Here is a 27061-nt window from a genome sequence, read left to right as displayed (position 1 = left end):
TCTTTAAACTTCTTGAGGGACCTCTCAGGTGAAGAATGATGTTGAACTTCTCTTGACTTGAAGAGAATGCACAGCAACACCCAGTTTCACTTTCCTCTTTATTGATAAATCCTTCCTGGCTGTCTCTTCATCATAAACAATGTCACTCAGACACCATCCTCTCCAGGGAACAGTCTCTGTAAACACTAACCTACTGTAAATTAAAAAGAAAAAAAAAACTGTGGCTATGATTATTAGTGGGTAGTTAACATACTGAATTCTATTTATTTATTTATTTATTTCCACTCTGTGTTTATTAAATGTTTTTTTCAGTTAGAGAAGACTTTTCATCTGTTAGGATACAGCTTTAAGTTCTCAGGAAATACCTATATCTGCTGTGAGAAAGCACCTATGGAAAGTCTCCTCCATGTCCTGACCATTATATCAATTGTTTCATTTTTTATTCACCTCTTATTGACCAATTTAGATGGCCACACAATATTTCTTCATATTCTCTGGTCCTATCAGGTGGTGTGGTAGTTTGAATGAGAATGGCCCTCATTGGCTTATATATTTGTATACTCTGTCCTCAGATGATAAACTCTTTGGAAAGAATTTGGAGGTGTGGCCTCATTGGAATAGGTGTGTCATTGTTAGAGGAGGAGGATAGTTCTAAAGTTTCTGTCTCTCTGTCTGTTGCACGCAGATCAGGATGTAAAGATCTCTTTTAAAATTGCCTTATATATGGTGTTTCTTCACAGCAGTACCAGAGTAACTAAGATGGGTAGTCTTACTTAATTCTCTTAACTTTTCTGTACCACATTTTCTTCATGTATAAAATGTGATGTGATAATGGTATCTGCCTCAGATTAAACTTTCTGAGATTACTGGTAGAGTTCAATAATGCAGCTACCTCCTGAGGTAGAAAAGAGAAAATTAGTGTGTGCGATCCATGCAGAACAATAAACTTCCCTTTCTCTTTCCATTTTGCCTCATTTGTTTTCATAACCAGGACAGCACATTACCTTGATGGCACAACAGGCACACTGTCCATTGTTGCAGCCAAGCTAACCTGAGCACGTGTCATGGCAAATCATCTGTGCTGCCTGCCCTTCAGTCTCCAGTTCTGTTTCCATCTTTGGGCTCAAGAGTGAGGCTGAGTGGGTCCCTGTTTAATGCTAACATGAATCACAGTCTCTGGAATTCAATTAATGTTTGTTCAGTAAATGTGGAATGAATGATGAAATGTCTTGATCGACAGTGTGTGAAGATGTTCCAGCATCTGCTGCAAAGCCAAATGAACTCCTACAATTGTGCTGCACTTCAAAACGTTCAAAACATTTTGACAAACAATATTCCATTGTCACCGCAACCCTGGAGAATAGAACCTCGAAGGAGTGTGTGTCAGTATCTTACCAAGTTGCAAACGGGGGCTCAAATATTTAAAATATTTGCTCGAGGCCACGGGGGGGGGGAATGCCAGCCAGCTAACTTATTAATCCTGCTGGTGTCTTCCTGAGAAACAAACGTATCACTTCTTTAAGCTTTGACATATGTTCCTCCATGATTTCACTGAAGCAGCCCATTCTAGCTGAATATTAATGGCCTAAATTGTTTGTTCCCAAGCATTATTTACATATCACTGCCATCATTTGAAAAAGGTCATTTTGAGATTTTTACTGAGTGAGAGAAGAAAATACATAACTTTCCTATACATGGATAAAATCACAGAGAAGAAAGCTACCTGTTAAATGCAGGACAAGTGGCTATGACAAGTTTTTACAAAAATTGTCATTATATTTCAGTTTCTTCCTATAGAATTTACGTTTACCATAGAGGACATTAAATCTGTAGATTTCTGTACCAGTACTATAAAAATAACCATGGGCTTATATTTTCCCCGAAGGCTGAAGATTTGCAACATTTTTGTACTGTGGGATAATGCTTTTGTACACTGGTTTAACAAAACCTGTATTGGCCAGTAACCATGGAGGATGTATAGGCGGGATGTGCAGACAAGGAGAATTCTGAGAAGAGGAAGGAAGAGTCAGAAGATGCCAGTCCGCCTCCAGGGAGCAGCATATAATGCACACAGGTAAAGCCACGAAACATGTGGCAACATATAGATTAACAGAAATGGGCTAAATTTAAGTGTCAGAGCTAGTCAGTGGTTAACCTGAGCTAATGGCTGAGCAGTTTTAATTAATATAAGCTTCTGAGTGATTATTTTATAAGCAGCTGCAGGACCGTGGGTGAGAGAGATTTGTCCCAACTGCCAGCCAGCCGGGACACAGAAAAACTTTCCGTTTTAGTATTGGTATACTTTTTTTTTTTTTCTGTAAAAAGTCATTCTGTATCGTTATTTAAATATGACATGGCAAGCTTTATTCTATCTTATTTGATAGGCAAATAAGATAAGAAAATTGAATGACTTGTTCATAGCCATGCAGCTTTATTTGACAAAATGAGTTAATTTAGCTGTTTTAATGAAAATTCTTTCTCTTCTCTTACTCTAAATTTATATTTAGATAAGTGCGGCCATGTTTGTCAGTTATTTTTAAATTATAGTCTTATTTAGACAACAAAGTCTGTGCAACTATGGACTTTCATTTCACTCACCTATAAGTCAAAAGTACTAATATATTGCTTCTGATGATCTACCTTTGCATTTTTATTTTAAGCATGGGTTTGGTGTCAAATGCCTTTAATTCCAGCAAACAGAAGGCTGGTCCTGGAAGATTAAAAGTTCTAGGCTTTGCTGTGGGATAATGCTTTTGTACACTGGTTTAATAAAACACTGATTGGCCAGTAGCCAGGTGGGAAGTATAGGTGGGATAAGCGGAAGAGGAGAATTCTGGGAAGAGGAAGCTGAGTCAGGAGACACCAGCCTGCTGTCCAGGGAGCACCATGTAACAGCACACAAGTAAAGCCACGGAACACATGGTGACATGTAGATTAACAGAAATGTGCTGAGTTTAAGTGCAAGAGCTAGTCAGTAGTAAGCCTGAGCTAATGGCCAAGCAGTTTTAATTAGTATAAACCTCTATATGTTTACTTGGGTCTGAGCAGCTGCAGACTGGATGAGACACAGAAAAATTTTTAGCTACAAGGGTTATCTGGACTAACATACTTGCAGGCCTTAAAATAATTTCTTGAAATCCATTCTATAGCCATTAATAGTTTTCTGATATCTAATTAAAAAATATATACACACAATCATATAACAGAAATTTAAATCAGATAAATTAATCAAATGTGATATGTTCTGACATCCCAAAATAAAAATTAAAAAGTCATATTTTACACATCAAATTGTCAAATCAATCAATCAATAACAAGTAAGAATAATAAGAATATTCTTTACTTTTGAATTTAATCCCGAGCCCTGTAAACTATGCAGCTCAACACAGAGTTTTATAAAAGAAATAATTACAATACACAGAGGTACATGTCAAGAACATTACTAATTAATCTTCAACAGTAAGCTATCTATACTCTATATATCACTAATTTTGTTGAACTCAAGGAGAAAACTATATTCAACTTTTCTTTAATTATTCCAGATAGTTGAAAGAACAAATGAGCTCCATCATTTAGCTATCCTTTTAGAGAACTTCTGATGTTCCCTGATCATCTGCACAGCTCCTAACAATAGAACAGAGGTTGCCAGTGTGAAGTCTAAATTTTACTTTCTTCTAACTCTCCATTCTCATTCTGCAGTTCATTTTATTTATTTCTGAACAAAATACATTTAATTTTTATATTACATTACTGTCTGCTTAAACCATAAAAAGCCACTGAAGGAAGCCTAGCATATCTGGGTAATGGTCCTTAGCAAGTTGAAGGGCTGAGGTTATGGAAGACAAGACATGTGGGTTTTGTGCATGGGGGTGAATGTACACAGGAAGAGAGTACTTCCTTGGATTTTCTTTCTTCTCCCAGGGATTATTTATTTATTATCTTAATAATTAAATGAATTTAGTTTTATTTATGCAACTAAATAAAAGATAAAATTTCAATTATTTTTCAAATAATTGTTAGTCATATTTCTCCACCTTTTGTTAAGGTTTTATGTAAGTCATTCATTAATAGCAATTTGAGCATTTCCAATCAGGAAATCCTAAATCTGAAGCTTTTTGAATATTGACCTAATGTCATATATGACCTCTTGTTGTGCTTCATAGTCAGAAAGGAGGCTCTCCACAATCACCAGATAGAATTATGTTGAGATTGTTTATATATGGTGGACACTAAACATAAATGGCAACTTTAACTGGAATCTCAAACTAAGATATTCCTTTTATGTGAGCAATCATTCCAAAATTTGTAAAAACCCAACTTATGGAATCAAGCATCTCAGACATGCACTTTTGTATACACTGCACTTATGAAGGAATAGTCAAGCTTCAGAAAAAAAAATTAATATTCATGGTTTTAGTCTGGATTATCTTTCTTATACCAAATCTCTCCTGTATACTGAGAGATAAGTAATTTACTTTTCTTTCATTTAGATAGGTAACATAGCATGTTCTTAAGGCGGCTCTGGAGCCATAATGCATACACACAATCCCTTTCTGCATATCGTAGATTCCTGTAGTTCTTTTTATATAAATATCAGAAGGTGGGTTGGTTTAGAATAACAAGATCTATGGACTAACAGCCTCAGTGGCATAAGTGTGGGTTCAGATGTTCAGAGAATTTTTCCTCCTGTGGCTCTCACAGAAAGCCTCCTTTTAACCCTCAGGTGAGTTGTTGTCACCGTGTGTCAATCTTTGGTTTATAAATTATATAATTGCTGTATATACCCTTATCTTCAAGCACATTATTTGTATGTTTTTGTATAAAATTATTCTTTTCTTAAAGACCATGAGTCATATTAGATTGGAAAGGACCTATCCTAATCAAATCCAACATAATTAAATGTAATTTCATATATATATATAGATAGATAGATAGATAGATAGATAATGGAATACATACATTCTATATATCCTCATATATGAAATTGCATATATTATTATATAATTACATGCATGTTATATAATAAGTATATTTATATAATTCACAAATATATGTGAATGTATATACATGATATATGTATATACATCATATATATATATATATATATTCCTGTGTATTAGGTCTTTGGGAGTTGATAAAATTAAATTAATAAAATCTTATACCTAATACAGTTTAATTTTGTGCTAAATTGTTTATTTCATGTGCAATTTTCCTCACAAATAAAGTGAATGTAATAATAGTATTGATTTAAAGATTGCTATAAGGATTGTATACTTGAAATTCTTGTGGTATCTAGCAAAGAGTAGTGTACTTGTGGGCAACTATTTCTGGGAAAGTGGCTTTCAGATGTAATCTTATCTACACACATGTTTAAATGAAGATGTGGAAATCTTATCTTGCAAATTACTTAAATTGTAGATTCCTAGACAGTTTTCAAAATGTAAGGTTTGGAAGCATATTATTTTCTTCTAGTTTAGGAATAAATGTAATTAAAAAACATAATATTTCCATATGGAATGTAGATTAATATTGGGTACAGCTTAATTTTTTCCTAAAATTTTCTCTTATAGCGCCAGAGACCATGATTAAGTTAGTAAAGGTATTTGATGCCAACCAAGCCTGACAAGCTGAATTCAATACTTGAATAGGAGTTTTATGATAACAAAGGATGCTCCAGTACTGTATTTTAAGAAACAGGAAGTAGGCTTCAATGTTCTGTTATTATATATCTCCTATATTGCTGATTTTCTATCAAATATTTCTTAAATTTCCTAGGCTGAACAAGAAAATTCTAGACTGAGGTAGAAAAGCCCCTATTCTTTGCTTAGTTTTTTGATGAAGTTAAAATGCTCAAAGGAGATATTTCATCATCATAGTGCATGGTAAGTGGTTAGGGATATGTTGGGTGTTGGCCATCCATTACCTATTCCACTTGGAATATTCCACCAAGAAAAGATTTTAAAAAACTGTATTGCATTTTGTCTAGTCCTGGCAAGGTCATTAGTCAGAGGACTGTACTATTCTTTCGGCTCTGAGGATCAGAGCAAGGTCAAGCAGAAATTATTCTATACAACTGAGATTTTCAGCTGAGAAATACAAGAAATGGTTGGAACCAATTCAGCCCAGTGAGACTGATAAACCCTTGATACCCAGAACAGAGCATCTATACTTGTTCTCGCCCTTTCAGTCCATTCTCTAGGTTTTTCTTTGATTCTACAGGTTGCCCAAAAGCTTCCTAACAATTTTCTTTTCTGCTTATGTTAGCATCTTCATCCCTGTTGCTTGAAAACAATTAGAATGTTTAGTGTCAAATATTCCAGTTAGTATTTTTCAAACTATCCGCATCTAATTCTTGTAGCATATTTATTTATATTGAAAATAGATTTTCTTCTCATACAATACAACCTGACCACAGTTTCCCCTCCCTCCACCCCTCCCAGCACCATATCCCCACCCCCTCCCCTGCATCTGCTTCTCTTCTGCTTCTCTTCAGAAAAGAACAGGCCTCCAAGAGACAACAACCAAACAAAATACAGTAAGAGAAGACCAAAGCCCTCAAACTGAGGCTGGACAAAGCAACCCAAAAGGAGGAAAAGAGTCTCAAGAGCAGGCAAAAGAAGGAAAAGAAGGAAAGGCACACCTGCTCCCACAGTTAGGAGTCCACCAAAACACCAAGATAACAGCCACAACATATATGACCCGTGCAGATTTATTACAAATGTGTGTCCTAAATTGTATCTCAGACACACTAAATCCAATTATTTTGAACCTGCCTCACAGATCTGTCATTTGAACACATGCTATAATAATTCCCTAAGAAAAGGGAAAATATGGTCATTATTGTGCTACATCCACATTGAGAGAATTAATAGAAGTCCATGAAGGAGAATGTCATGGTATAGTTCAAGTGTATGACTTGCATTGGGTATTGTTTTATTTTTGATTTTTAGATTGTTTACACAGCACTTAACAGTTTTAATGTACTAGGGAAACATTATAAAGATGATCAACAGAGGAAGATAAATATACTAAATAGCCTTTCTACTATGAACTACAGTAAGGTCCATAAATAAAATGTATTAAGGGGACAATATTGCTTAAAATTATAATTACTGACTTTGGCTTTCATTAAAAACAAAACAATATATAATTCAGGAAAACTAATTTTTGTAAAGCTTTTTTTCCATATTATGTTCTTTTAAAAGTTTTTAAATATTGATAGATTTTACATTAAAACATTCAAATACTTAATTTAATTTCTTTGCATTTTTAAATTCTAGCAGTTGTGTGAATTTTTCTTTCTTACCTAGTATTTTAAAGTATTTTTCCTTTTTTCCCTTTTGGTTACTAATTTGCTTGATTAAGTCTGCCAAGTAAATTATTGCTGATAAAAACTGCATTAGCAAAATAAATACAGAAATTTATGATGTTTATCTTACTTAAAACAAGATAAAGTAGCGGAATAAAATTACTGTAGACAGACAAATTTGGCTTTTTATTGACTTTTTCTTATTCAAACCCTCTGTCATTGATGCATTTCCAAATGTGCATGTAATAAGAAGTTGATGGCTAGAAAACATGCTGGTGGGTTTCAGTGGAACTCCCTCTGTAAGCCAAAAAGAGCAGATACCCAGTGTATGAGCTTAAATTACAAGTGATTTTTCCTTGTATGGCAACCATAAGCAGGCTATATTTGGAAAATTTAATATAAAAACTTAAAATATAGTAGAAAAATAAAGTGTGCAATCTTAAATTTATAGTTCTTTCCATGAAACTACTAAAATGAAGTGCTTATGTGAATAATTGTGATCTAGTATAGGAAGAAGTTACAATGTAGAGAAAGTAATCCAGTCTGTGCTGCCTCCCTGTCTCCCTCCCCCACCTGCTTCTCTCCCTCACCCATACCTCTTAAAAGACATGCACAAATAGATAGGCAGCAAAAGAAGACCATACACAATGACCTGCAAGGTTCTAGGTACTATGACAACCAAGTAAACTACTTTAAAATTATGAGGGGGGGCAATCACTAACTTAAACTTAACAAACAAAATTTACTCAAAATTACTCCCACTTCCTATATAGGATTCTAAATGCTCAATAAAGGTGTGAGGCTTCAAATCAGAATTTTGAAAATAACAGTGGGTGATCAGGTACTACTTCTAGGCAAACAAAACAGGAAGATGCTTCATCTATTGTAACAATTTGCTTGATATATAGGTTTTGTATGTTTTCACATATGTGGACTTCCACACATGTATGCATGTGGAGGCCAAAATCTGTGTTGTGTCTCTTTCTCAATCACTCTTCCACCTTATTAATTAATTAATTAATTAATTAATTAATTGTTTTGGCTCTCTCACCTGAACTGGAAGCCTGATGATTCTGCTAGAGTTGTCTGGACAATGAGCTCCTAGAATTCTCTTGTCTCAGGACTGGGGTTACAGACACATGATTCCACACATGGCTTTTTACATTGGTACTGGTAATTCAAATTCACGTCCTCATACGTTTGCATCAAGTACCAACTTAGCCATACTCTCAGCGACTTTACACACAATTTTGAGAAGAAAATCCCTTTGGTTATTGAATGTGAAATGCTTAAAATTATCAGTAGGTTCCAAAGAGCAGAATTGCAACCAAGGACCATATCCCTTCCCCTTTACATACAGATGAAGAGCACATTCTCTCCAGTAGTCAGTGTCAGTCTTACTGCAACAGGAAGCATCACACAGGATTGTGGTGATATATTGTGTACTCTAACAATATATCAAACAACATACCCAAACAAAATTTGCCTGAAGATCAGAGAACAGAACAAGCCACTAGATTAAGCATAGATGCTAGGCAGTGGTGGCACACACCTTTAATCCTAGCACTCAGGACACAGAGAGTGAGTTCAAAGCCACCCTGGACTACATGAGATTGACTCATTCTTGCTGTGGGATGGTTTGTATGTCAAATTGCTCTGATTGATCAATAAATAAAATGCTGATTGGTCAGTGGCCAGGCAGGAAGTATAGGCAGGACAAGGAGAGAGGAGAATTCTGGGAAATGGAAGGCTGAGTCAGAGACACTGCCAGCTGCCCACCATGACAAACAGCATGTGAAGATGCCGGTAAGCCACGAGCCACATGGCAAGGTATAGATTTATAGAAATGGATTAATTTAAGATATAAGAACAGTTAGCAAGAAGCCTGCCAAGGCCATACAGTTTGTAAGCAATATAAGTCTCTGTGTTTACTTGGTTGTGTCTGAGCGGCTGTGGGACTGGCGGGTGAGAGAGATTTGTCCTGACTGTGGGCCTGGCAGGAAAACTCTAGCTACATATTCTAGGAGAGAAACAGCCAGACACTGGTGGCACAAACCTTTAATCCCAGTACTTGGGAAGCACACACTCCTTTAATGGGTAGGCGGAGAAAGGTATATAAGGCGTGAGGAGACAGAGCTAGAAGGCTTTTTGACTGAGGAAGCCCTTTCAGCTAGAGGCTTGTTTGGCTGGAGACTTTTGGGTGAGGATTCAGAGGATTTCAATTAGAGGATTTGTGGAGTTGGCGAGGTAAGATGTGTCAGTGTCTTGTTCCTTTGTCTCTCTGATCTTTCAGCATTTACCCTAATATCTGGATCTGGGATTTTTTATTATAAGACCTTTTTAATACTTGTACTACACAGGATATTTAACTGGAACTAAACTGTCAGGAATTCAAATCCTGGCTGACTCTGGCATTATGACTTCATGTGTTTACATATTCTTATGCTCTGTTTAACTCATTTGTTAAGTGGCATTGCTGTATTTAGTTACACCTCCTTTTCTCTATGTGTAGATTTATGCTGTGTATCACATATCAAACCAATGTTCCTTTAATCCACAACAATTAGAACAAAAAGACCCCATAACTTTTACTAAAACATGCTAAATATGTTTTGAGAAATGACAGTCAACCCAGCAAGAAAGATGTGGTGCTTGCTCAGCATGCCACAGAGTGACCTCTTCTACAACACTATAAACTTATGCTGGGATTATTTCCAACCTCTAAATCTAAAGGATAAATATCATCCATATGCAGTGCTTGCTAATGATGTTATACAGAGATCTCTTTTCTGACCCAATTTCTTTGACCACTGTAAATTTCCTGTGAGGTTGTTGTCACATACATGCTACTTTCTGGAGAGGAATTAGGAACATAGTACTAGATGGAACCAAAATTCCTGACCCACCGCCTGTTCTGAATTTCCAAGCCAGACAAAGCCTAGTTCTTAAGAATTTCACTAAGTTATAGCACTTATATCCATCCTTAGGGATCTTTTTGGAGGTGAGGGTTATATCTCTCTTTAGAGAATATATCCATCTAATTTTTTTTATTGTTCTTTTTTCAGAATGTAACAGATTGTTGATATTTTCAAGACCAAGGTAGTGGGGTAAGAGATAAAATTACAGCAGTCCCTTCCCCGCAAAAAACCCACCTCAAATAGGGTAACCTAACCACCCTTTCAATGCTGTCTCCTTGGCTAAATGAAATCAGTATCCATTGACTCCTCTTGTTATAAGCCATCTTTTATTCCTCTCTTGTCGCCTCCCATAATCCTTTTAGCAACAAAACAAATCTGTCCAAGTACTTTGTAGAGAAATATATGATCACTCTTATCAAAGTAGAAGATATCATTCAAGAAATTATTTCAGGCGAATACAGTCATCTCCCAGAAGATTCTCCCATTTGGGATTATATAATTTGATTCCAAATTTTTTCATTTTATAAATAAGGCTGCAATCTAAATTGCTTATATACAAGCAAACAAATCTTCTGTCTTTTCCTTGTCATTTAAAAAACTAAACTCATAAAGTGGGAAGTAATAAGTTCAAATGTATGGATATTTTCAACACCCATTTAATTGCTTTCTAGACTACAACTTCAAAAGGAATATTTCCCATCAGGACATACTCTGAGGCATTAAATTACAACCATAATATATGGAGAAAAATGAAATAAAATGATGGGAAAAGATTGCTACACATTAAACATCTCAGAAAATTTACTGCACTGTAGCTCAGTGGTGTAAATATGCAAAAGAGAGGTCTTAGGTCCAATCCCCTGCATGAGAAACAAAACCCTTGGAAAATTAACTGAGCACAAGACCAATACAGATTACTCTGTAGAACTGTAATGTGATCCAGCAAAGAGAATGTTAAGAAATAATGTTTAGGAAAGGAAATTTACTTTTCTATGAAAAATCATCCTAAATCCCTACTCAAATTCTCAATACCTCTTTCAACCATGTTGGTGCTTTTTCCTTTCAAGGACAGCATTCACAGAGATAGACACCATTAGAAGATTGTGTAGATCTGGAGGGGTCTGCAGAGCAGTGCATTTCTAAGGAAGAGCCATATACACCCTCTTTTGTGCCAGCCTTATTCTGTGTAGTAAACACTTCAGCTGGGCTCTCTTCTCTTTCCCACACCTATTAATCAGGCAGGAAGTCATTCTTCTTCCCAGAGCTGGTAGATAAGTGGATTTTAGTAGATTCAGATTTAAACTAAGGAAGTAAACCCTCCTAAGAATAAGTTCCATTAGCTGTGATCCTGCCACTGAACTCTCACCAGAGAGCTGACATTCACACATAAACTTCAGGTACTCAGTGATGGGCAAATGGTTATTTCATTTTCCCAGTACCTACTGAACACTGAGTACATAAAACCTTCAGAAGCATATCTCAGTAGAACAGAAGTATTGAATAGAAAATAATTCAGGATTTAAAACACCGTTGACAGTCAAAGAATAATACAATAATAAAATAATCAACAACCAATTCAAGAAATTCTTGAAATTAATGTGATACATATAACAGGTGTATGAAGAGTTGGAACCTAAACTCAGAAAGGTTATAATCATTTCAATTTCAGAACAACTAACAGAGATAAAAATAGCCAAATTATATAAACTACCCCCTCTTTTAACTTTGGACTAGAACACACTCATATTTCAAAGGGGCAGCTGATCACAACTGCTGCAAACAGCATTAAAAAAGATCAATCAATGGCAAATATAGTGAGGAGGAAATTGGGCATTTTTTTACAAATGGTCTCAGTTTTACAGGGTTCCTGGATTCTTCTGCTACATTGAGAGTAGAACTTCTAACTATGGCTAGGGTACATTTAAAAGATGGGCTCTTTGTCACATGGAGGGCTGTGTCAGAAGTGCTGTGCACATAATAGCACACACACGAATAGTATTTAAAGTTAGTGCCACAACTCTGAAAACTTTTTCAACTCAATAAAGCCTGGTTGTATGAACAAACAGAGATACGCATATTCATCTACCATATTAAAAACGAATATTGTTTTACAATTAATTATTTAAATTCTATCAGGTATATGATAAGATATGTAATAATTTAGATTATTTTGGAAACATTTTTTATGAAAAAAATGGAAAATAGTATAATGTTGAATTTGAAAATAGGGAGTATTATTGTAATTTAGGAGCTAGATTGGGAGTTTTCAGTGCTTTTTGACATTCTAAATGTATAATTCTAAATGTCAGCAGCTAATCATGGGTAATCTGCAATTGATTTCTTCTGTTCAAAAATACCAAGTTCTGGCAGCGATTTCTACTTCTACGTGTTTCTAGAGGCATATTTTTCAAATACAAAATACAGAATCTATCAAATGAAAAGTTAACTTCTAAAAAAAAATTAAATACCTGTAAAACCAACATTTTAAAACTGCTAAAAATGCAATGCTTACTAAAGTTAGGAAAGGGGAAGTAGCCGTGAAGCATCAAAGAGTAAAACGTGAAAGCAGGTGACTAGATTTTGAAGAAATATTTGATTTTGAGGCAGGATCTCACTCTGTAACCTAGGCGAGCAGTACATTAGTCCCATTCTCCTGTCTCCACTCCCAATAGCTGGGTTACATGTTTAAATAACCATCTATGGCTTGAATATATCTTTTTTAAAAAGTTTGTGTGTGTGTGTGTGTGTGTGTGTGTGTGTGTGTGTGTGTGTGTGTGTGTATGAAGGTCATGAAGTCTGTTGATGTTGCTATGTCTTCCTCTGTTGTGTGTCACCATCATTCCATCCTTTCTTCCCTTCCCTCCTGCCCTCTCTCCATTCCTTCTTACATTCTTTTTGTTTTTTCAAGAGAAAGGGTCAGCCACTGAACCTGGAGCTCTCTGACAAGTGAGACCCCTGACCTGTTGTCCTTCTCTGGTCCCTAGTACTAGAGTTACAGATGCATGTACCACCAGGCCATGCTGTGACACAGATTCCGCAGTCCTTATCAGAGAGTCCTTATATTTGCTCAGAAAGCACTTATCCATGCTGGCATCTCCCCAGAACTGAAGGGACATCTTATTAATAAATTTCATCTAACCAAAAACCATTCAGATGTTGCCGATTATGTAGACATGTACAGAGATAAGTAATCAACAGCCTGGTCTACTTGTAATTTGCTAAAATATGAATTTTGTGTTTTGTGGATCCTGAAAAGAATCCCAGAATTAAATATAAAAGGTATGAGAAGTCAGATTTAAAATTTAAATAAAAAGACAAATCGTACCATACAATAATAAGTTCCAGACTCAGGCTAAACCAGAGTACTATTTAAATGGTAATGGCCCCACTTTAAATGTAGAAAGTTTTAATTTTTAAATGCTGACAAGATAACTCAAAATTGTTTAAAAACTGGGATCCTCATAAAAATTTCAGCTTAATTCTACTTCAGGTATTGAGGTTGACATATTTTGATTAATGAGTCACAGCCCCAACCTATACATGACAAGAATGTCTTATTTGTGAAAAGTATATCACTTCTTTTGGCCTTTTCTATACCTCTCTATCTCTAGTACATTGATGCCATGTAGACCTCTGATTTTATGGCAATGAGCTTAGAGTGAGGACAGATTTTATTCAAATAGTCACAAGCTTATGTCCAACATATGGTCATGCCCATATTAAATGGCTCCATATTTTCCTTGCCTCTGTATATAATTCATGCATCTTTGAGAACAGCATTTTTTATTTTTCTAGAGTCCAAATCTTCAGAACAGTTAAATGCAGGTGCTTAGGTATATCCACCGATGCCTACATATGTTTATTGGCTAAATCATTAAATTTAGTTGATTTTCTGTGTAAGTATTTTCCTTCACGTATGTATGTGAACATGTGCATGCCTAAGGCTTGCAGAGGTCAGAAAAGGATTCTGGATCCACTGTAACTGGAGTTATGGGTGATTTGTACCACTGTGTGAGTGCTGGAAACCAAACTCTGGTCCTCTGAAAGAAGTTAGTGGTTGTAACCACTGAGCCATTTCTGTAGTCAGGGTTAGCTACATCTTAATCTCTCTGAAGTGGGAAACTGGAATGTAACGTTTACAGTCCCTGTATTTAGCACTACAAAGAAGCATAAAGACAATAATGCAATTTAAATTTGGGTATGTATTTATTTTTGAAGCTAACAAAAGTCTCACAAGATATATGAATCCTTCTCAAGAACTGTAATATTTGTATCTAAGTAAAAAAAAAAGCCACTATATATTTAATGGTTTTATGCATTTCACTAAATAATTACTTCAGAATCTTACAATAGAAATATATACAGTTTTACTGTAGATCTTGGTAGCATTTTTGAAGCAACAGTATTGCTTAGCTTTAATAAAACTATTAAAACTTTGCTAACACTTAAAAAATGCTAAGACTTAAATTGTTAAAGACTCGCCATTTAAGCTAATAGAGTTCTTGAAAATTCAGAAACAATATATCAATAAATAGATTTCTGCTCATAAACTAGTGAAAGCTATAAAGATTCTTACACCTGTACTTTACACTAAACAAACTAGCAAAGCGTTATTTAATAACGGGAATGAACCGCATTTTGTCTAATCTATAAAATGAAGTTATTATAGAGCAATGCTGTAAGACCATAAGTTATTGTCCCCTTAGTACCTATAGTTCTAGTACAGTCATAAAAATCACAATGAAATTGGAGCATGCTAAGTGTTACTTGTCTTTAAATCATGGTGGGTAATATGCTATACTGAGAGTATGAAGCTCCAAATGTTTGCGGTTTGTCAAATAAAAATCAGGATCTCTTTACAACTATTCCTTTCTTAAATGGAGCATATGAAATAATCAAGGCAATAGTGAACTTCCTTTACAAAATTCTGGTGTTCTAAAATATTCACAGATAGCATAGCATTTATTATGCTGGTGTATACAAGACTCACGGTGTATACAGTCATATTTTCATGTAGAAAGTGTTACAGTCAGTTTTAATTTTATGTAATCAGGTCTAGCAGTTGGTTGTACTTTTACTCATCACACTTAGTGGTGACTATTTGCACTCACAAGGTAAACACAATTTAAGTACACTTTAATTTCAAAGAAATAGAGCATAAAAGGGATTTACCATAATAAGTTTTTAACTAAGGTTATTTTTCATTAGTAGGCACCTTCATATTTTCAGAAATTAAGGGTCATAGATCATAATATTTTATTCAGCATATGTCACACCATGGAGAATACATAACCAACAGGCTTATTTTCACAATGCCCTGAACCAGGCCAGGTCACTCATTACTATTGCTCCAACACGGACAGGCTAATTTAGGAGAAATGAAAGATATCATTTCTTAGATCATTTTATAGTTTAAGTCTCTAATTATGGATCTAATTTAAATAATCTTTAGCAATATTAAAGTATCACAGCAATATTAAAGACAATTCAAGGTCTCATCAAATATGATTCAACCTGGAAGCATATATTCAGTTACTCTCAGTTCTTACTTGGAATATTTCTAACACAAGGTTTCTTTTTTTTTTTTTTAATTTTTATTTTGCAATACAATTCAGTTCTACATATCAGCCACAGATTCCCTTGTTCTCCACCCTCCCGCCCCCCTCACCTTCCCCCCAGCCCGCCCCCCATTCCAATCTCCTCCAGGGCAAAGCCTTCCCCACAGACTGAGATCAACCTGGTGGACTCAGTCCAGGTAGGTCCAGTCCCCTCCTCCCAGGCCGAGCCAAGGGACCCTGCATAGGCCCCAGGTTTCAAACAGCCGACTCATGCAATGAGCACAGGACCCGGTGCCACTGCCTGGATGCCTCCCAAACAGATCAGGCCAATCAACTGTCTCACCCACTCAGAGGGCCTGATCCGGTTGGTGACCCCTCAGCCATTGGTTCATATTTCATATGTTTCCGTTTGTTTGGCTATTTGTCTCTGTGCTTTATCCGACCTTGGTCTCAACAATTCTCTCTCATATAAACCCTCCTCATTCTCGCTAATTGGACTCCCAGAGATCCACCTGGGGCCTAGTCATGGATCTCTGCATCCAGATCCCTCAGTAGTTGGATGAGGTTTCTAGCACGACAGTTAGGTAACACAAGGTTTCTTATTCTCTAGATTACAATGGACTTTTTTAAAACTACATAAAAGAAAGTTACAATTAGCATTGGCAGGTAAATTTCTATATGTTGTTTTACTTTAATCATAAACTCTATAAATATGAATTACAAGTGTTCTTGTTCTAAATGTTTTATGCTTTATGTACTGTAGCATAAAGTGGTTCTATTTGCTGTGTTCATCTACTACAAAATCCAAGTATATTGCACAGTTACCCTACAGAACACATAATTGACCTGGTATTAGCAGATGGATACATTAATTGAATTATGCATATTTCCATAAAGTACTTTTCATCACATACATGTACCCATAAAATTATAAAAAAGTAAAAGAGAAAATAACAGGTTAAGTCATTTTATATCCCTCACAATGATTTTCCAAGTCCATATTATCATATATCTCCAGGGAACAAAAACTTGACCTTAACACCTGAAAAATGTAATGATATATGAGGAAGAGCAATTATTTTCAAGTATGTTCATCAAGTGTAGGTCGGCACATAGACCAGCAGCTGAAGAGTTCAGCAATATACTCAGAAACTAGCTGAAAATATTTCTCAGGATATGGGCTTAAAGCATGCATTTTCATCCTATTTTTTTCTCTAAAGCTTAAACAAACAAACAAACAACAACAAAACATATCCACTGCTATTTGAAAGTGTAAATTTATATTTTCAAGACAAATTACAGTTTTAAATAAAATATCCCTTTAAATGAACACACCAGAATAAGTCAGTTTAATATCCCTTCAACAAAAGCTCACTTCAATATCAATCTATAGAAAGTCATAAATTTGTGATATATTTAAATTTGATTTGCACAAATACTGTAAGCCTGTAAATTAATTTTATGTATTTTATATAACTAAATTAAGCATCTATATAGTCATACAGTTAAGAGTAGACTATCTTAAGAAGCAATTTATAAATAGAGCTCAGAAACTGATGATAGCATTTGATTATTCTGATTTATCACAGAATCTCCTTTACAATGAAAGATGTTATACTAACATCATCAAATCTCTAACAATTAAATAAGAAGTTCCTACAGAAATATCTGACCCTTCGTAATAGGATTTCAGGAAACTCCCTGTGTTTGGGTGTTGTCATTGTACTATCAGCAGCTCATACAATCCCTGACACTTTATATACCGAGTTTATTCCATGATTTAGTTATTTAACTTTGACAGAAATTGCCCTAAAATAATAGATTCAATTTAAAAAAATGGTACAGAATGTTTTTTATGTGAACATCAACCAATGTGTGTGTGTAGTTTTATGTGTGTATGTCATATGATATATGCTTCATGGACCAACATGATTTTAAAATCCTTTCCAGATAATCAATTCAAATATTGAGAAAAAAAAATTCTGCCAAATTTGGAGACAGGCTGAATGTTTTACACTAGATAGGACATTCAAATACGGACCATGGTTCTGGATCCTTTATATACGGCAAGTACACTGCCTGTCATGTGGTAGATCATTAAGAAAAAGGGTGAGAAAAATCAACATTGACATTTTTAGAATATATATATAGACTAAAATTGCATGTCATATAAGAGGCCATAGTGTTTATTCAAAGGGAATCACTATTCCAGACATTCTATAAAGATTTACTGCATGTTAATGTATTTTAAAATATCACAAATATTTACATGAAGAATGTTCAAAGTATGAATTTTAAAATAAACATCAAATATATAGAATTGTTTAAACTAGGAATTTTCTGCTCACTATTTTTTGTTTGTTTTTGAATAACATTTTATGAGCTCTTTTACTATCATGTGATTTTATTAATTTTTTTCAATGACCTTTTGGAAGGCAGCTCAGAGTAAAAGGTAGATAACAGCTCAGGAAATTTTTAAATTATATAAGATTTACTGAAGCACCTTCCAGTATCCCTGCTCCCGCACATCATATACTTTAAATTCATTTTTCTGGATCTTAAACATTGTCTTAACACGTGTTAATCTATATTCATACTCAGTGCAGAGAAGAGACCATGGGGAAAAACTGAAAACAACTTGTCTCTTTTACATGCGGTATTAGTTGGAATTTTCATTTAAATAAACAATATCAAAACACATGGATGTATTTAAAGACAAATCTATTGCTTTTCATTTCTTGATCTTAGACATTAATAAATGTTGTCCTGTGCAGGTGGCCAAACCTATTTGAGTCATCATCTACCCTGACCAAAAAAAAATAAATAAATAACTACAGACAGAAAGCTGTGGTTAAAAAAAAAAATTAGTACATTGCATTTGATGTATTGGCATAATGTATAGTATTTTGAAACAGGAAAATTTTACTAAGATTAGATATGACTTTCAAATGAGTGGTACAGAAAGACTTTTACATGGAGGCCTTATCACCAACTCCATTAACACATTTATTTATATCATTATGCAATCTATAAATATATCAAATATATTTATATCATTATGCATTTTTATGAGTATTCTTTGGGGGGGTTGACTTATACTTTCATATCACTGTACATCCATTAATACATTTTTTGTTTTTGTTTTTTGAGACAGGGTTTCTCCATGTAGTTTTGGTGCCTGTCCTGGATCTCGCTCTATAGACCAGGCTGGCCTCGAACTCACAGAGATCTGCCCGGCTCTGCTTCCTGAGTGCTGGGATTAAAGGTGTGTGCTACTGCTGCCTTGTTCCATTAATATATTTATTTATTCCATTGTACCATATATAAATATACCAAATATATTTATATCATCTTGCACTCTTATGAATATTGTTTTCAAGGAGTTGTTTGGCTTACATTTTTGTATCACTGTTAGGAAGTTAGCGCAGGAACACAAACTGGGCAGGAACTTGGAGGCAGGAGCTGATGCAGAGGCCATGGAAGAGTGCTGATTAGTCTCATATGATTATTCTTTCATACTATTCAGTTTGATAGAGAAAAAGTGAGAAATAAGCTATGTATTTTTGTGAGGTACTTTTGTTTTGATCAATTCCTCTTAACCCATCAATTATGAATAACCACAAAGCAAGACCACTTCATGGGGGGAGGTAATACAATATATAATTCAGATTCTCAAAAAATATAATTGAGATGCTTGAATTTATCTATATTTGTTTCTCTGCATGGATAATGTTTTCCCAATATTTAACTCCTCAATAACTCTTTGCCTTCTGCTCCCCTCCCAGTGCTCTGGGCCAGGCTGTCACATCCATTCTCCTGAACAATAGCCACATTCCTACTTCTGCTCCTGCATGCCTCCAGCCCTCTCTTTGCTTTTGAGATGGACCTGAGTTCCTTTACCATCCACTTTACCTAAGATAATATTAAAGCCTACCTTCTTACCGTGTTTTACATCCATTAAGTCTGCTGTCCTTCAAACTACACTTTTGCAATTCCTTCTTTGGCTCAGTAAACTCCAGTCATACTGGACTCAGTTCTTCCTATTTGTGGAGCACAGTTCTTTACAAACCATTTCCTTCTAGCATTAATGTACTTCTTGCTCGGAACAAGTTATGTGTTTCTCTTCCCGAGGAGGATGAGGCTTAAATTGCACCTCAACACAGGCCCTTTTCAACGCTCTCATTTAACACACCACAATTTCCTGTGACTTTTTATTCTAATGCTTTGGTTGCTTTGTTCATTTTTTTTTCATTTTTCTTTCTTTTTTTTATCTGTTTGTTTGTATTATTTACCAGGTTTGTATGGGGGAACAAAATATGCCCATGACCTCCACTTTTTCTTCATCACCTAAATTTTATTTTTATGCTCTGTTATTTTTATTCTATATATAGTAATTTGCTCATTTATTGGAAGTTTGTGAGTACTTTAGTTTATTATTATTTTATAATTATGTGCATGTGTGCACCTGCAGGTGGCCAAAAACATAATTTGGGTGGATATGCAGTTACATGTGGTTGTGAGCCAACAAATGTGGGTAATGGAAAACACACTCCTATCCTTAACCATGCACTCTAAATCGCTGTGCCGTCTCTTCAGTCACCAAATTTTACATACTAAAAACGTTACTCAAGATAAAGCAGTAATAATAGCAATACATTTTCTATTTTTAAGAAAATAATGATGTATATATAAATGTTAAGTTTATTCGATTGTTGTAGACATGTTATTAATTTAATATTTTATTTAATTACATTATTAGCAATGTATGGACAGATGCATATTGTTTTAATTACTTAACTATGCATATTGATGTCTACCATGTTTAGATTGCCAAGAACTTTTAAGCCAAAGGAAGGAGACTTCTATGAATGTTGCAATGTATTTGACTTTTAAGTAGAATTTTTTTTTTTCTATTGGCAACAAATGGAACATGAAGAAGAAATACTTGTGTGGGAGGAGAGGGAAGTGGTTGTTGAGATTGTGCAAGAAAGAAAAAGTTTATAGACAAATCGAAAAGATTGTGCAACAGAGAATGGTTTTGTAGACAAATATGAGATTTGTTATGAATTCTCTTCGACTCAAAAGTCTTATGCATTATCTTCTTTGTATCTTTAAAATAACATTTCTCCATTAGAGAATCAACAATGCGTTATATTAGTTTTAATAATTTTATTTATGTTACTTTTAGTATAAAGGACATAGCTTTAATGAACATGTAACAATTTTTATGCAATAAGATTTTCAAATATAGTTTATTTGTAACTCAGAGCAAATAATATACAGAATCTGATGAGCACTCTTGAATCAGTAAAAAAAAAATACTCTTTATATTGGGTGTTATTCCTAATGACTCCACAACTTAAACTTCCTATTTATAATAAAATCAAATTCTAGATTTTATGTATAATTATATCTACCAAGAGGACATGCGATAATAACCTCAAACATCCCTACACCTATCAATAGTTTATCTTTGAAAATAATTTGTAACTACTGTGAAGAATCTTTCAGAAATATTGTCAATAAATTATCTAATTGTTCTTATTAAAAGTATATTAACTAATTTCTTGTATTTCTTCCATTTTAACAATTTATGAGTGGCGCTCCTGATAGTGCAGTTAATTTTAGATCATTGATTTTTAGGCAGATATTTTATGCTTTAACATGTTTACTTATCTTTACATACATTTTCAGTTTTCTTGCCATCATTTCATCCAAATCAATCAATTAATAAAACCAACTAGTACCATGGCAAATGTTTGTCCCGTATTATCTGGTAACAAGTCATATCACACAATAGTGATAATAAAATAAATTCACTGCTTCATCTAGCCAAACAAGTTGACTTAATGAATTATTTTGTAAGCAATTGAATTTTTTTTTTATAAACATGAGCACCCTAAAAGATGCATCAACTCATTCAGACTTCATGGTACCCTGATAAAGGAGCATAAATAGATCCCTGATGGCCAGTAGCCACTATAATTGTTACACTTGGTTAACTTACACATGAAGAAAGACTCAGTTTTCTATTCACTAGTAAGGAGATGCAAGGTATATAATATATATATAAAATCTGTATATATATACAGATTAAAATATGAGTTTAAATAAAATTTACCAATTACTCAATAATACTGTCATTTTTAAAAATGCAAGGGTAAATAATGGCATATGAGAGACCGTCTAACAGAAATTATATTTCTACTTAATCAGATGAAGTGTTGTAGGAAGCACCACTACCTTCATATTGATTCAAAGAGCACTGGGTAATAGAAAGAAAGGGTCAATCTATTTATTTTATCTTCACAGAACATTTTATCTTTACAGCTTTCCACCCAGTTCAAAGACCAGAATCCTTGTCTATAGTGAGGTTTCCCTTAGTCTGTCTTAATAGGGAGGTAGCTCACTTCTTGTCAGCACCATTATTTGACCATGCCTTAGTGTGGAAGATAGGGATGGGGTAGGGGGTCAGAGGATGAATGTAGTCTATTCAGCCATGAAGGATTTTATATATAATCATTTGACAAAAATAGACACAGAGCAATGACATTTCATTTTGTGAATGTTCTTAATCAAGAAGGAAGCTTATTGAAAAATGAAAATCTTTTCTATATGAAATAGCAGATTTCAAAAATTAATAAAATTACAAGCAATGTGAAAAGTATCTTCTAAAAACGAATATCTCTGACATTTATTTTTACATCTATTACAATTAAATGCAAATTTTACTTAAATCTTTCTGTGTTGTTCATATAATTCTGTAACAGTCCACATTTTAGATAGACAAGCATTCATGTCCAGTTCGCTGTCTCTTTATGAAATTACCAATTAAACTTTCTCTAAAATATTCAGAAGAGTAATCTATAGAAGGGTGATAATTTATTATTAATTTTCATGATTATTCTCTAAATTTGTCAAAACCTCTAATCATCCCAATATTACAAATAACCATTTATTACTGATGAAAAATTTGACCATACTTTGTAACTTTGTCCTGGAGAACAAACTCAATTTATCCAACTTTACCTTTGGGTAACAGTAAGTTTATACTTGCATTTTTAGTATATTAATACATATTCAAATTAAAAGTTTTATTTGGGGATACTTAATGGTGCTTTTTAGGTTTTGGGATGGCTGGAAAATATGTCCAAGCACTAAGTTAAGCTAATTGGAGCAAATAATAAGGTTCAGGTGTTTCCTATTTACTCTAGGTTAAAAAAAATCATTAAAAAGAATGTAAAATTCACTAAGAGAAGGAAGAAAATTACTCTAACAGGTTAAGAAACATCTCCACTAGGCTCTTTCATTTGAATGTGAATATTTGAATATGAATATTTGTAAGGTCATAGATTAGCATAACATGCTTCAGGAGAATAACACTTTATTTTGGGGGATGTTCATATGTATTTTATTTGTTTGAATAAAACCAGGGCCTAGGATTGGTGCTGACTTACATGGGTACTACAGATATTAACTATTCAGGAAAATTTAGACTGGAATCACTTTAAACTTTGTAGTGAACATGAATCTCAAACTACACACACTTTTCATTTCCATAAACAATAGTATCGGTATTAAATAAATATCTGATTTCCTCATTTTTAAAGATTGTTTTCCTTTCAAATAAAATGTCAAGTAAGTACATGTCATTTTCCATAGTTTGTATTCCCACATAAGTAAACTAAACTATGTCTGGGTACTTAATACCAATAATCCTTGAAGACCAACCAGGGATGCAGTCTGAAGCTATACCACTGTGGAAGAGAAGGTATGGCATTATAGCTGTCACTTACATGACATGTCAAAGTCATGGGGATAATATATGTTTTCCAAATAAGTAATTGAGATTAAATTTTTTGTCAGATAAAAAAATAAGTAAAACATAGCAATAGTGTTGTTTATAAACAGGAACATGTGAATTGTTTCCGAATGATTGTTTCATTTCTATATAAAGTAATATGGCCACATAAACAATTATGACAAAAGTAAGGCTTTGTTATATGGTTTGCCTTTTCTCCCAACCTCCTGCCTATCAAACACAAAGTGCACACTCTCGTCTGACCTCTATTTGTACTTTCCGAAAATGTTCTCTAGACCATTATGCCGGTGTCTTACATGTTAAATGGCAAATATAATTGATCAAAGCTGAATTAGAGATGAAGTCTTTGTAGAGTGTCTCTGCTAACAGGTGACATATTGGTGATCCTCACTGTATCAGTGAGAGCATCCAGCCAGGTACCTCTAGAAAACTTTTATGGTTGTTTGATACTTAGTGTGAAAGCAATATAGGACATGCAGGTGATATTTTTCTGTATCCTTAAACATTCATAGCAGAAATCGAAAGAGATACATTTCATGAAACATTGAGCAGAAGGAAAGAAAATACTCAAATATTCCACATGCTTTTCATCATACCCACCACACACACACACACAGCATTCGCCTTCAGCTTTCCACTACCCACTGGTGAAAGTCCTCTAAAAATCCGATAACAACTAGACTTTATGAATAGGATAGTCATAACCTGGAATTTCAGATTTAACACTCCTCTGCCCAGTTCTCTCAAAAATAGAAATACCAATTCAGATACGTGAGCATTTGTTGTAAGAATAATTTGAAGAAGAGAATGGTAGACAAAGTTCAGAAACTGAGTAAGGTCGACGCACAGTTCCTGGAGAAAACAGGCTGATCATTAGTTACAGGTGCCTAGGGTCCAGCAAGAGTCATGACCTTTCTCTCAAGAAGCTCTGGAGAAGAATCCACACGTTGCTGTTTTGTAAAAGATTCTCCAAGAAGCAGTTAGGTCTGTGCCATGGAGGTTGACCTCCAGTGGAGACTGCGCAACGGGGGAGCAGTCAGACAAATGCCCCTAAGGAACCCATGTGCTGTGGCAGCTCAAGCATTGGAAAGAATCCTAGAGATAGAAGGCAGCTGAGCTCCAGGGGCAGCTGGTCCCAGGCAATGCAATCAGGGCTCTCTGGTCAGGAAACATCCTAGACACCACAGTGTGGCAAGTCCAGAGGAGCTGACCCAGGGACAAAGTTACCTGCCACAGTGGACAAGAGTACTCACTCCAGAGGCACCCTCCTCCCCCAGCCCTTCCTTTCGTCCCTTACCTTGGTTCGAGACATGACTGCAGTCGCCTGTCCAAGCTGTCAGCAGGGGCAAGAAGAAACCAAATTGCAAAAGAAATTCCCGGACTTCGCAGCCCCCCATGGCTCGCGCTGGCTCTCTTCTCCCCCTTAAAAAGAAGTGGCCGTCGCGCAGCCAGGTGTTCCTGGTAGGGTGGGGGTCCTGGTCCAAGCTCTCTTCTTCTTCCTCCTCCTCTTCCTCCTCCACCCGGCCCGCAGGGGAAGTCCCGGGGCGCCCCCCGCGTGAGGCCCCGTGAGCAGGGCACGAGGGTCCAGGCTGTCCAGGTGCAGGAGCAGCTGCTTCGGAGGAGGATGCTGCCTGCGCCGCCGCCGGGGAGCTCCTGGCGGCTGGAGGCGAGGGGAATTGCATCCACCGCCGTGTCCCGCTCGAGCGAGGACTATTCACTTGGGCCCCAGAGAGCGCGCGCGCAAGAGCGAGCTCAGGCTGTAGTTTGGGGGAGGGGAAGGAGGACGGGGGGGGGGGGGGAAGTGCCTGAAGGAGGGTACTGGGGGTTGGTAGGGATGTCCAGTTGGGTAGTGAAGGTGCAGTTCTGGGGACCCTAGCGTTTGTTTCTCTTGACCCAAGTTGGCACTTGCAACGCCCAGAGCAGAGGGGATACAGCAGACAGCAAGGCTAGCCTGGGCGACTAGAACTTTCCCCTGGCTGGTGTCTGGGGAACCAGGCAAATGAGGCTCTGCGGGGTCTCAAACGGTCCCAGGAGGCAGCGGACCTTAGCGCTCAGACTGAGTGACCTGGTCTAAGTGTCGAATCGTGGGCACCACAGATTAGGTGGTATCTGCGCCTCCCCCAGGCCGTGGCAGCGGCTTACTTACTGGGTATCACCGAAGCTACCTTAGTCCCCCAATCACTTGCGTCTCCCCTCCCCCATGTAATGATAGACTGTCAGCTCTGGACACCACCTTCCCTTTCGCCACATTTCTCCCGATGCAAGGGGTAAGGGTTGCAGGTCAGCGCCCTGGGCACAGCTTGGCGATGGTAGCGGTCAGCTCTGAAGTGTCTGAGTGCCAGCCTCCCAAACTTGGCCACCAGAGCGAACCAGCAAGCTACCTGGCCACCTCTCCTCTTCCAAGTCCTTGGAAAGCATAGGGATAGAAGAAGCGAGAGAGAGAGGAGCCACTGCAGGCTGGAAGTCGACCGGTGCCTGGCACCTTGGCTCGCCTAGGTCTTCGCGTCGGCATACGGTGGTGACTTCGCCAGGGAGGTCACCAGCATCATCATGGCAGCTTTGGTGCCTGGCTTCCAAAGGGCCTGGACAGCCCGCTGTTCGGCGGCGGCGGGCTACGCGCGGAGAGCAGCCTAAGGGCTCAGTTCTGCGTGGCCAAGTCCAAGGCAGCGCGCGCGCGGCGATTGGTGCGCTCTCCTCGAGACGCCCCTTCTCCGCACCCGCTGCCTCCCAGGTCAGGGCGCTTCTAAGCTGGTGCACGGGCTACTTGGTGGGACCCCACCCTGGGTCGAAGAACGGGACCAGCTGATGAGAAGAGGTGTTGCCACCTGCAGTCTCCGATCTGCCTGCCGAGACCGGTGCACGGAGGGCAGGGCCCTAGAGCGCTGCTGAGCTCGGTGGAGCCCCGCGATCTGGCAGCAGCTGTGGGCTCGGGTGCCGCCAATTCGGCGCTAGAGGGGGTTAGTAGACAACAGAAATCCACTCACTGCTCGCAGGTGGAAGAGCAGGCTAAACCTGCGAACAAGCAGAAGGATGGTTTCAGGCTAAACTTACAGTGTTTGTTGGGTCTCACTGGCGTTGTAATTTCTGTAATGCATTCGTTAATGTCATTATCGTTTTCTTTATTGAAGGGACGCCGATTGTCAGTCTTGAGTGAGGATTTAAAAAAACAAACAAAAAACCCATCTCCAAAGGCACTAGGAAGGGGTTACTTGAAGGTTTATTGACGGCACTGGAGAAAAGTGAAGCGAATTTCTATAGCATAGAACGGATATTTTCAAAGTGGGCGGAAGGTTCAGGTCGGGGAATGGTAGTGTCAGGAACGTTAAAGGAGTAGGTGTAATAAGAGGTTTTACCAGAGATTCTGGAAATGAAGCAGGGTTTCCAGGCAATTCGGTACTGCTCAGTGTTGTTTGTGGTTCGCATCCCAGTTAAGGGATTTCAGGGGGAAAAAGGA

The 27061-nt window shown here is 36.6% G+C and overlaps 1 protein-coding gene across 1 annotated transcript in view; it reads right to left on the bottom strand.

Moving 5' to 3' along the window:
* LOC131922440 (ephrin type-A receptor 6) overlaps positions 1-25289 on the bottom strand; it is a 902384-nt gene extending 877095 nt beyond the window's left edge. The window contains exon 1 of the mRNA XM_059277230.1: positions 24905-25289. Coding sequence (XP_059133213.1) covers positions 24905-25289 — 385 coding nt within the window. The remainder of the gene's footprint in view (positions 1-24904) is intronic.
* Between the last annotated feature and the right edge of the window lie 1772 nt (positions 25290-27061).

Source organism: Peromyscus eremicus, chromosome 12 (genome assembly GCF_949786415.1).
Source record: "Peromyscus eremicus chromosome 12, PerEre_H2_v1, whole genome shotgun sequence".
Taxonomy (NCBI): domain Eukaryota; kingdom Metazoa; phylum Chordata; class Mammalia; order Rodentia; family Cricetidae; genus Peromyscus; species Peromyscus eremicus.
The sequence above is the reverse complement of the archived record's forward strand: the minus strand, read 5'-3'. Positions and strand labels throughout refer to the sequence as shown.